Source organism: Octopus bimaculoides, chromosome 2 (assembly GCF_001194135.2).
Source record: "Octopus bimaculoides isolate UCB-OBI-ISO-001 chromosome 2, ASM119413v2, whole genome shotgun sequence".
NCBI lineage: Eukaryota > Metazoa > Mollusca > Cephalopoda > Octopoda > Octopodidae > Octopus > Octopus bimaculoides.
The window spans coordinates 122771913-122784782 of record NC_068982.1 but is presented as its reverse complement, the minus strand read 5'-3'; the positions used below and the strand labels follow the sequence as shown (position 1 = coordinate 122784782).

General features: G+C 34.4%; 1 protein-coding gene across 3 annotated transcripts in view; it reads right to left on the bottom strand.

Annotated features, from left to right (window-relative positions):
- The window catches only part of LOC106882437 (protein unc-80 homolog), a 286116-nt gene that overhangs the window by 77576 nt on the left and 195670 nt on the right, over positions 1-12870 (bottom strand). For all 3 annotated transcript variants that reach the window (XM_052965566.1, XM_052965567.1, XM_052965568.1), the window contains 9 exons: positions 12740-12808; positions 10844-10942; positions 9660-9756; positions 9026-9147; positions 7437-7514; positions 7035-7142; positions 6262-6306; positions 3878-4062; positions 1884-2013 (listed from right to left, as the gene is read on the bottom strand). In XM_052965566.1, the coding sequence (XP_052821526.1) occupies positions 1884-2013; positions 3878-4062; positions 6262-6306; positions 7035-7142; positions 7437-7514; positions 9026-9147; positions 9660-9756; positions 10844-10942; positions 12740-12808 (933 nt within the window). The remainder of the gene's footprint in view (positions 1-1883; positions 2014-3877; positions 4063-6261; positions 6307-7034; positions 7143-7436; positions 7515-9025; positions 9148-9659; positions 9757-10843; positions 10943-12739; positions 12809-12870) is intronic.

The following is a 12870-nucleotide window of genomic DNA, read 5'->3' as shown; positions in this document are numbered from 1 at the left end:
ATAATGAGATTATATATACTTTCTCACACAACAATTAAAATATATTTATTTTAAATCATTTATTTATTTCAAATCGTTCATCTTTTTCCCCCCTCTCACTCTCACACACACGCACATATACTACTTTGGGAGCGAAAGAGTTTTGTTTATATTTCACAACTATGAAACAAAAACGTATGTAACAATTTGTCAGTCACCCCACCCAACCCGTTTTTCGGACCACAAAAAGGGTTTGGTAATTTTTCAGATTAACACCTGCACAATTTCCACTAGGGTGTTACGGTTAGAGTTTTAGGGTTAGGGTTTTAGGGTTAAGGTTTTAGGGTTAGGGTTTTAGGGTTAGGGTTAGGGTTTTACGGTTAGGATTAGGATTAGGGTTAAGGTTAGTGTTAGGATTAGGATTAGGGTTGGTGTTAGGGTTATGGTTTTAGGGTCAGGGTTAGGGTTAGAGTTAACCTAGAAGGGACAGGCCCCTTATTTTTGGGTTAAGGCAGTTGGTAAGTTTTCCTAAGTTACTCCAATCCACATCCACAATGCAAACCTTCAGATCAACCTTCTCCTATGCATATCTCTAATGCAACTTTAAAAAAAAACAATCAATGAGTGGAAATAACCAATAAACTGATTCCTTATGGGATTTCCAAATCAAATTGCCAGCAAACCATTTTCAGCCAAACCAATTTCAACGGATTTCGCTCAAATCTGATGTCGATGTTACTTATTTTGGTTTGAAATAAAGCACTTGATCACTTAATAATCCTAGCTTAATCCCGAGCAGTGCCGGGCTATACTGCTAGTAAATTATAAAATTACATATGCATTCAAAGACATAGTAAAATTTAAAGAGGGGTGATACAGAAACTGAAAGTTGTAGGTTTAGAGAAATACTAGTTGACACCTGACATGAGGGAGGAACTAGAGACTTATAACATAGAGGGCAAGCAGGAATTTCTATGAGGTATCTTTCTGATGGCTGTAGAGTTGTAGGTGATGCAAGGTAACAGTTGTAGGTGATGCAAGGTAACAGTTGTAGGTGATGCAAGGTAACAGTCAAATGGAAGAAACAGACCTGGAAAGACTAGAAGTGGGAGGGTGAGAGCTACAGAGAACAATATCAAGTGTCTAGAAGAGAAGCTAGTTATCAGCTGTATATAACAGAAAGAAAGGTAAAAAGAGGCTTGCATGTGTTCTACAATGGTGAAAATGAGGGATGTGAGATATTTCAAACTGCAGGATAATGTACCAGAGAAAATCATGAAAATCATCATTGGGGGAGAAGTGTGTTTGGAATGTCCATGTCATCTATTCACTCTTTTGATCAAGTTAGCTTGAATTAATGTACATAGTATAAGAGTAGTGAATCTACAATGATGACTATATATATGTATATATATATATATATATGTATATATCATCATCATCATTGTCGTTTTAATATCCATTTTTCCATGCTCACATGGGTCAGGTGGAATTTGTTGAAGCAGATGTTCTATGGCTAGATGCCCTTACTGTTGCCAACCTTCACCTGTTTCTAAGTCAGGTAATTTTTCCCATGACTATGTGTTCTGTGGAAGAGTGAAACAAAGGACATGACAAAGGACATGACACTTGCTTACAATTATCATACAATGTCAAGGCAAGGAGACAGAAACTTATACACATATACATGCATACATATATATATACAATGGACTTCTTTCAAGTTCTGTTAACTCACACACACACACACTCACGCATGCGCACGCACACATGTACGTACATATGTATGTATGTATGTATGTATGTATGCATGCATGCATGCATGTACATAAAACAAGACATCATTTGTTCTTAAAGCAAGTAATTCACTTAAATATGAAACTTAATAGTTTGTTTTACTATACCTGAAGTATAAAAGGTTTTCTGTGAAGGATGTAAAATTGGCGGCAAGTGAACTCAATAGCTTTACACAGGACGGTGTTTGGTTGGTTGTTGCTGTACACTCGAAGAATAGTTGGCATTATATGCAAGAAGCTGGAATATATATATATACACATAATATTTTAAAACTTGCAGTAGTAAACTTGTAATAATATACTAAGTTTCATTTCAAAATTGTACTCATTTGGCCAGGGATATTTTCTAAGGAGATGATTGTATGCAGAGATTGAAATGATTACTTAATTGTAGAGTTGTGATAATGAACTTTCCTGTTGTAGATGACAATTGAGGATTCTGTAATTTCTTACTGAACAACCTACACAGATGATTTGCTTTAGTGATTAAATGTTTGTGCTATACATTAGGTCACTCAGTCTATCAAATTGATATTACCTGTACTGGTGCATGGTGTTGAAGTGGTTACAGAGCAGCATGAAAGGTTTTGTTCAAGAACACAATGCATCACTCGGTCCGGGAACTGAAACTAAATCATGTAACTGTGAGTATAATACCCGAACCACTACGCCATACCCCCTCACTCGAGTCATGATATGATAGTCATATTCAACACACCTAGTAATTTTGTTTCATTTTATTTAGTGATTACATTATAAACCATAAAGTGTCAAAACATGTTATATATTCAAGATTTAGTTACTGATACAGTTCCACTGCATAGTTGGAAGTCTGATGCTAACCAATTCTTGTAGGTGGTAGTGGAAATTTGGTTGTTTATTTTTGGACAATAAACTTTGCTTGTGAAGACCTAAAATCGCTGACATGGCTGATGACAGTACCACATGATTGGCACTCGTGCCAGTGGAACATTAAAAGCACATCCAAACATGGGGTGTAACTGGCCCACTTATGAGTACCCCTCATTCATTGGAAAATGAACTTTGCTTGTGAAGACCTATCGAGGCAAGTCTAAACAAATCAAAATTGCTGACGTGGCTGATGACAGTACTGCCTGATTGGCACTCGTGCCAGTGGAATGTTAAAAGCACATCTGACCGTGATCGTTGCCAGGGCCATGGATTGGCTCCCGTGCAGGTGGCACATAAAAAACACCTTTTGAGCGTGGTCGTTGCTTGAACTGCCTGACTGGCCCTCATGCTGGTGTCACGTAAAAGCACTCACTACACTCTTTGAGTGGTTGCTGTTAGGAAGGGCATCCAGCAGTAGAAACTTTGCCAGATCAGATTGAGCCTGGTGCAGCCTCTGACTCACCAGTCCTCAGTCAAACCGTCCAACCCATGCCAGCATGGAAAGCAGACGTTAAACGATGATGATGATGATGTTTTTCCTCTTTTAAATTTTCTAATTATCTTTATAAGGATTCTAAAGTTTCTTAATTTCTTGTCTATTCATCATTGTGTTCAAACACTTTAACATGCATTAAACACATATGTATGTGCGTATGGATGTGAGATTTCGTTCCCCCAACATCGCTTGACAACTGATGCTGGTGTGTTTACGTCCCCGTAACTTAGCAGTTCGGCAAAAGTGATCGATAGAGTAAGTACTAGGTTTACAAAGAATAAGTCCTGGGGTTGATTTGCTCGACTAAAGGCGGTGCTCCAGCATAGCCACAGTCAAATGACTGAAACAAGTAAAAGAGTAAAAGAGAGATCCTGAACACTTGACATTGTTTTTAAACTTCCTCTTTCTGAAAAATATTTATAGGGACGTAACTCTGTTTCTCAGGCTTTCAATGACTTATCAATAGAGAGGAGATAAAAAAATACTGAAATAGTTGTTTTTATTTAGTCCTCTCCAGCCTTGCTAACGATGATCTATAGCACGTAAGTAGTTGATTGAAGGTTTGAGTATGTCAGATGGATCCAGTAACCTAAAGACCAGATTCACATCTGAACAATAGACTGGTTCAAACGAAAAAAAAAAAAAATAAATAAATAAAGGTGGAAGAAGTGAAGACAGAAATGAGATCACATACCCACTTGTAGAAAAAATATGCTTAAAATGTTTTGATGTGTTTATAAGAATAGCCAAACAGTTTCTAAGGACAGCTGTGTCTTCACAATGTAGCACTATAGTTCCATTGAGAACATTTAAGAAGAGAGGTAGGTCGTTGGACCAGTTGAATGTCTTGCTCATTGATGAGAACATGGTATTGATCAACTGGAATAAAAAAAAAACAATATAAAATCAGAGAATATTTTAAAAAGCAGCAGAATTAAAGTGAAAAATATAAATGGAGCAGGAGATAAATGATTTGTATAAATTATTGAAGTAAGAAATGACAGTAAGAAAATGTGTCAGAGATTTAGTGTGATTAGGAGTTACTGTTGCTGATATTGTTGTTAGAGTGATCATTAGTGAGTAACCTTCAGTTATAGAGATAGTAAGGAGCTGTTTAACTGTTACTCCTTACCATCTAAAAGATGGCAGCCGCATAAGGTAGTCTATTGTATGTATGAAATAGAATGGCATGTACAAGAAAAAGTGTTTCAGTTTTAATACAGAACCAGGAAAGGAGCAGCAAAGCAGCAGGGTGTGGATAATAATCTGTTATCAGCACTTCCTAGATGAGATACATAGCTCTCAATGGTTCAGTCAACATAGCTTTAAGTAGGCATACAGGTTAGACAGTAAATTAGTGGTTTGTTAGTTTGCAGTGCTAGATTCGTTTCTGTTCATGAGAAAAGTTATTTTTGATAGACTGGCAAACAACACCAGAGGTAACTTGTCTCTCATCTACTTGATACTACAATGACTGTAGGCAAGAACCAGCCCAGCAGCTTGCAGAAATCTATGAAACATAATGATAATATAGGCTATGTACTTTCTTGTTTATATGTGAGCTAAGAATACAATGCATAGAATGAACAATAATATAGATAAATAAATATGATGATGATTTCTTTGTAAGTCACATGCTTATTAGAGGAAGGAAAAATAAACATTTTAAATTAAGAAATAAAATTAACAACACATGTTGAATAAACTTTCAATGGGTGTTTTCAACAAGGCAGAAGGAAAGCAAATAGTATAGAGATCATATACATTTGCATATTGTAGGATTATATTACAATAGAAAGTCAGTCCATCACATGTAATTTAAAAAAAGAAATGAATGCTATTTTTGCTGAAGTAAATAAATAGGAATTCCTGTGGTATGTATGAACATATGATCCAACAGTTGATGGTCCTATTTCTCATCTACCTGATCAAAAGCTGTGTAGTTAAGAAGTCCACTTTACAATCACACGGGTCGGGGTTTCTTCCCGCTTCATAGCACCTTAGAGAAGTATCTTCTATCATAGCTTTGGGTCAACTCAACCCTTGTAAGTAAAATTGGGTAAACAGAAACTAGACTGAACTTGTTCTTGGAACTGCAGACATAATCATTGGCTTTTGGGTACTTTTAGCAGAGTTCACCATGCTTCAAGCATTTGGACCAGATCTCCAGTCTAGAAATAACCCATGAGTCATGCTTCTATACTCTCTCTCTCTCTCTCTCTCTCTCTCTCTCCAACTGTCTCAAATGCCTTACAGAAAGAGCATGGTTCACTGTATTTTGTCTTCTGATTAAGCCCCTGAAAAAGAGAAACTATAACTGCATGAACTTCTTAGCTAGATAGCTATTGATCAGGCTTTGGTAGAAGACACTCTTCATGCAGCTTCATGCAGTGGAAAGAAACCTAGAACTATGTAATTGTGAAGTAAATTTCTTAAACATGAGTTTATTATATAAACAGATGAGAGAGAAGATTATCAGCTGTTGGCCTATATATTCATATCCATTACAGAGTTCATTATAGCATTATAATTTTTATCATATAAAATAGATTTGATGGATTAGTTATTTCATTTTTATTCTTAAGAGAGGGAGAGAGACAAATATATATATTTATATATATAGGAGGGAGAGAGAGAGAAAGAGAGAGAGAGAGTAGCAGAGAGAGAGAGAGAGAGAGAGAAAGAGAGAGAGAGAGAAGTGAGTTAAGGTCCAAAAATAGTTTAGATTCTAAGAAGTAGACTACAGTTGATAGCTGGCACTAGCAAGAAAAGACCAACATCCGGTTGGAAGTATAATCTTTGTTACAGTGGAAAAAAATGAAGAATTAGAGATGAATTAGACAATACATTAAAATCAGAATAAGTGTGTATTTTTTTAATGTTTTAGTTTGTTTTTATTTGAGAAAGAAAGTGTGCAGGCAGAGAATTGCACTTGGAAGTATGTTAGAGGTAAATGTGTAACTCTGGAAGAGAGTTGTAGCAGAGAATGAATCTATAGATTATTGAATGAAATCCTTGAAGGAAACACTACTAACTTTACAATATTTTAGAATGAGTTTTTAAATAAAATATACTCACTTTTACCCATGAATACTTGTGTAGTGTATCCATTCCATATAGTTCCTAATTATAAAGGAAACGAAAATTAAGAAATGCATTGAATTAATGATTAATAAACAAAAATGCAGTGAAGACTAATTTCAAAATGCTGAACCCTGCAAAAAAGAACCACACCATGCAGTGCTGGAGAAGACATTAGTGTGTAAGCATGGTGTAGAGAATATGAAAACTAAGGTGATGGCTGGGATGCTCTCACTGCATTCATCCACTGTCCCCCACTCACCTCTATGACAACTCTTTTCTGCCTCTATTTCACAAAAATTCCCCTACCATGTCTTCTTCACCACTTGACACCCTCTCATCACTTTCTTCCTTTTACTGACCCCTGCCTATAGATCCACCACCTTCTTGGCACCCCTTTGCATCTCTCTCTCACTTTCTCTACCACTTTTCTACATTCACTCATTCCTCCACCCACCTTATTCTCTGTCTCTCTCTCTCTCTCACTAACTTCTGGTTCTACATTTTTACCTCTCATTACTCATCCACTGACACTGTTCCTTCTGTTATCCCTCTTCTAACACTCTCTGATGACAATAAATCTGCTCCTCATGTCATACTTTAACCATTTATAACCCCTCAATTTTTGCTCAACTTATATCATCACTCTTTCTTTCACTTTTCCTCTCAGATTATTGAGGGCTCCTTAGTTTAAGGGATGTAGAAAAAAAATCCCAGTCTAATATCGTGTATGGATTAAAAAAACAACATAATTCTCAAATTGATCATACCTTTCCCCAGTTTCCACAGTACAAATTGAATTCTGCTTCCAACGCTTTACGTGGAAAAGTTGGAAGCTTCATAAATTCTTCATGCAAGAATGAAACATGGTTTTGAACCTAAAACAAGAAAAAAAATTATAATTAGAAATTAGAAATTTTTGTATTCAGATGGCCAATATGCATGTGCACACATGAAAGGTTTACAATAATTTCAGGAATTACTTGATCAAATTCAGTTTGATTACAAAGAACAGATCAACATCATTTATCTGGAGACAAATATCTCAATCATAATAAAAATATAGCAAGATATCCAAAAACCAAAAACAGAATTTTAGCTTATGAAATTTTAACACAGAATAAAAAAAATAACATAAAAAGGAATATGATGAAATATGCATAAAAATTTACCTGGTGTGACTGGGTACTTTGTAAAACAGCATTACTAAACAATACTTTGCCAAATTCTACAAACTTTAAGACAAAAGCCTACAAAGAAAATAGAATTTAAATAAATTCAAGTTAGGACAATATACTTTCATTATTAGCAGAAATTATTAGGAAAAAGATAAAGATCTGGAGTGATATATATGTATTATTAATACTGAGTGTGAATGCACACTAAATAACCAGCTGGAGGAGATGTCTTCCTGGGGGTTAAAATAGCAGTATTATCAGTTCTTAGGGAGCATACATTTAACCCTTTCGTTACTCTATTTATTTTGAAATGCTCTGTTTTTTTCAGTTACTTTAAATATTAGAAAGAATTTAGTAAAATATCTTAGTTATCATTAAGCTGGTGTTAGAAACATAAATTGTGACTAAGGTTTGGTGGAAAATCTTAATTCAAAACTTATAAAAACAAGACATTTGAACTACAGAGCCAGAGGCGGTTTCAGCCGGGTTGGTAACGAAAGGGTTAAAGTGGCAATAAACACTACTTTTTGATTGTATACTGCTTCTATTTTGAACAGAGATTTTCTAACAATATGTATATATATATATATATATATATATATATATATATATATATATATATATATATATCTGTATGTATACATGCATTATACATAGCAAGTGAATTGGGATTATATAACCCTGGTCTTTATCATATGACACACTTCTATAGACATCAGATGCCTGAAAACTGAAAAGAGGGAAGATTTTAAATGTCACCACTCCAATTACCCAGAAATCTGCAAAATATCCATGGAGTATGTATAATAACAACTATCAAAGAATGGAGTTAGCAAATCATTTTAATACATCATTTACAACTGTTTCATCACTATCCAATGTAACCAATGATGGCAACTATTGACTAATTTCCATGAGCTATGTAGGATTTCTTTTACTCAAAACTTTGTAAATGTAAAGAATATTATGTTTACAATTGTAAATAAAGTTTTAAAAATGATTTTCTAACTCCATTCTCCAACGTTTGTTGTTGTATGCATGCATACATGTATGAGTGTATGTATGTCTATATGTATGTATGTGTAAATACGTGTGTGTGTGTGTGTGTGAGAGAGAGAGAGAGAGAGAGTGAGAGAGAGAGAGAGAGAGAGAGTGAGAGAGAGAGATAGAGAGTGAGTGAGAGAGAGAGGAAGAAGCAGAATAGAATGTATTGTACTTTCTACAAACTCTTGCAACAGGAATCTATATTGCAACAGTCTTATTACTCAAAGATTATCAGTGGTACAACTGTTTCCCTATAGAAGTATGAAATATGATCAAGGTTTTCCCCCTAAGGCTTTAAAAAAACATCCAGATATACGACTCAGCCACTAACAAAATGCTAACAACCAAATTAGATCAGCATTCATAAATTTATTGATTCACCAATTAAAGATACGCATACACTGAAAATTCGATACAAACACTGGGCCTCTTGATATACATAGAGACGACATTGAGGCAAAATATTCTATTTTGAAGTTGGTGCTTCAGCATGGCCTTAGCCATGGTAGCTAAAACAAATTAAAGAACTAAATATGTACCTGCTTTTGTAGTGATTGAAAGGCAGCGTCTGGGTTCATATGAACTAAGCTCAGTTGTGGGTAGATATTTCGATGGAAAAAATAAAAGTCACGTACATATGAATTCAAGTTGTGCATATGATCTGAAAGTAAAGTTGGGATTTGTCAAATTAGAAAAAAAAAATGCAAGTAAATATATTTGATAAATAAATATCAAATATTCAGTGAATGCAAAAACAAAAACAGTAAAAAGAATAACATTTATTTTGAAGTTCTACAAACTTATATATAGCTTCATCAGAAGTGTTTTAAACATTTTTAACATTTTATTTTTATGTTGAATAGTGCTTATTGGAAGTTAATGAAGACAATTTAGTATGGTTAAGAAGAATCAGGGTTTCTTAACTCATCTTAAGTTGGTCCAATATTATAAATAGAAATAAGACGGTGAGCTGGCTCTATGTTCTGCGTTCAAATTCTGCCGAGGTCAACTTTGCCTTTCATCCTTTCAGGGTCGATAAATTAAGTACCAGTTGTGTACTGGAGTCAATCTAATGAACTAGCCCCGCCTCCCCGCAAAAGTTTGGGCCTTGTGCCTAGAGTAGAAAAGAATATTATAAATAGAAGTGAAAATTTTTATGTTTGGGGGTCTTACTTGATTTTGTGTCCACAATGAAGTAAGAGTTATGCTGGTCTTCAGGGATATTGAAGAAATCCAGAGAATCAGTGAGAATCTGAGAAAATTTTGTGTCCTGGAATTAAAAAAATGGTAGATATTGAAGGATATGGAAAGATAAGAATGACATTCTTAGATTTTTATTTCAAAAACTCATTTCATAAAACACCAAAAAATATATTCTAGGAGCTATATTTTTTCCTCTGACTGAATCTAACTGAATGCCACTTGGGCAGCAGATATATCATAAGGTATGATAATCAGCAAATGAAAGAGTCTCTGTAGATCTCTGGAACTCCTAAAAACAGCAAGTAAATTCCCTCAAAGCACATTGTACACATTTTATTAGTATGTGATTCTAGGGAATTTTAAGTGCTAAAAATAGCTGCTAAGTACCTTCAAGTACCTCCACACTCTACTGTCTATAAAAAAGAGAGGCCACATTAAACAATCTAATGCTAGATATTCACAGCTACTGCTGGAACACCTAATTGCAGGTATACTCAGTCAGGATTGACCTGGGACCGAAAAACAGTCAAAAAGGCAGTGATAAAACAAATATATAAAATACTACATTATGCTACAACTGTTTTATGTAACATGGCAAAAGTTACACAATAAATTAATCTCTTTGCTTTGGTTAATTACGATCGCAAGGTTAGTGATCAGCACACTGTTCAACAGAGTTGGCAGCTGAGTTTTTAAGATAATAAAGTTTTTTTTCTTTTTCTACATCTTAGGTCTTTTTTACTTGGGATTGAAATCCTCTTTCATAGAAGCAACCAATATCTTTGGTTTCCTTATAATTTGAAAGTGGGCCTTTTTCTTTTTTTTCTTTTTTTTTTCTTTTAGAGGGATTCCAAGAACTGTGATGTGTTGTGCTCTAACTAAAGTCCAATTTTCAATCAGACAGAGAAGAATACCAATAATACTTAAAGTTTGCAATTAATTTCTGTTTTAGCCATTTAAAGAAATTATACTTCCATTAAAATTGACTACTTTTGAGAACAACTATCAGTTTAAGATACCATAATTTATGCTATTCAAATTTGCAACCAGTGAGTACAGATATAAATTACAGCTGTGAAAATTACATTCAAATTTTGTCAATAAATACAAAGTTTAACTTTAAATGTTTAAGAAGAAAAGGAAAGCATTATTACCTCTTGTATAGGAAACTGAGAGGGTATGCTTGCTAAATCTGGGCCATGCACAATTATCTTTTTAGCACTTGGAACGTTAGATGAAACTAAAAGGAAAGGCTAAAAATAAATGTAAATTATGAATCAGAAATGAATATAATTTGAAAAGTAATAAATAAATAATCATTGTAAAATATAACTGTCTAAACAAATTGTTGATTAATGCAGAAATTTCTTGATTCAAAAGAGTGTCAAGCACTCTGCCCATATATAGTTGGGATCCATTCTCATTCTTATAGCAACCCAGATACCTATTAATTGATGTCACCCATGAAAGAGAAGCAATTAAGGGTGAACACTAACTCAGTTAGATGGAGAAGTGTACTGAGTAAGAGGATGGCACAATGGTTGAGGAAGTATTAGAGGTCCAGTAGACCTCTGATAGTTGTAAGGAGAGACAGTGTTGAGTAATTTAATATCCATGTAAAGAGGAAATGGGAAGGGCCAGAGGGAATTGATGGGTACAGTAGGCATCATGGGACATGGGAAGGGAGTAACTAAGAGTGAAAGGATGAGGCTGAGATACTTGGATATCAGTTCGATTAGGTATTTACAAGAAGACACAATGGGGTGGCTAGAACTGACAGGCTTATGAAATTAGGAGAGGAAATAAATGGTAGAGGGGTGGGGAGTTTGGAAAATGAGTTGGTAATGGTGGAGGAAGTCAGGAAGAAACAAGATTGAGGATGAAGAAGGGCACATGCTATTAGTAGGTGGGTGTCAGACAGAAGCATAGGAGTAATAAAGAGGTGGTGTTGTCAGAGTGCCAGCATCTTGGAGAGGTTATTATAAACTATCACAACTCTGACCTTGTCAGTCAATTTTATGACAAAGTCATCCCTGCATCAGAGAATGTATTGGACTGAGACTTTGGCCAGAGTGATGCTGGGGTGTTGAGAACACTTGTGGAAGTAAAACTGGTTCACTGTGGTGTTGCACCTGTTGACAAACAAGTCCAAGGTGCTGAACTGGTCTGGTAACATTGTCCAGTTAGATGGACAGCAACCCAAGTGCAAAAATTAACTCTGTTTATTGAAGGTAAGTAGGGATGATGGTGGAAAAGAGCAGGAAACACACACACACATATAAAATTAATCAAAGGACATACTTAGTATGTCCTTTGATTAATTTTAATCCCTCAGCTATTTAATGCTATTTTTTGGCCTGCTGTCGCTTGTGTCATTGATTCTGTTATTATCATTCTTAAAATAGTTACATTGGATAATAATAGAATTAATGACACCTTCGTAAATTAATTTTATATATATATATATTCTCTGTGTGGGGCTGGGTGGGTTTGTAACCAGAAACATTATGTTTATATATGTTTTGTGGGTGCATAAGTCACAATATATGGATTCAAGTAATCCGGTAGTACTCATAAAAGCTCCTTAACGTATCATTGTACAAATCTGATAGAATATATAAGTAATATACAAAAGAAAAGGGTAGGGAGTGTATAAAGTCGTAAATGACAGAGAAATACTTTGATGAACTTTTATTTAACAATAAGAAAAATCCTAATACCACGACAAATTGTTTCGTAATTCAAAAACAGGCAAATAATTTATATTATCATATTTAATAATAAACAAATTACTTACATGTCTGCATTAATACAAAATGCAAAAAATTTTGTTCAAAATAATGCAGAATTTGAGCTACATCATCAGGTGAAAGAAAATCTTTGTTAAATACAAATTTTCATTGTAACAATATAGGAATGCAATCAAAATTTTAGAAGATTATGGAAGACATGTAAGTAATTTATATACATATATATATACACACACAATATATATATATTGTGTATGTGTGTGTGTGAATGAATGTAACATCTCAAAAATAACAACTTACATCACACTGTTCTTTACGTAATGTCTGCTTTAAATCTTTGAAATATATCTCTTCGACACTTGGTATAATCTAAGCAGAAAATAGAAGCACCATAAAGTGAAATTAGTTTTTAGAATCCACTAAACAAATTT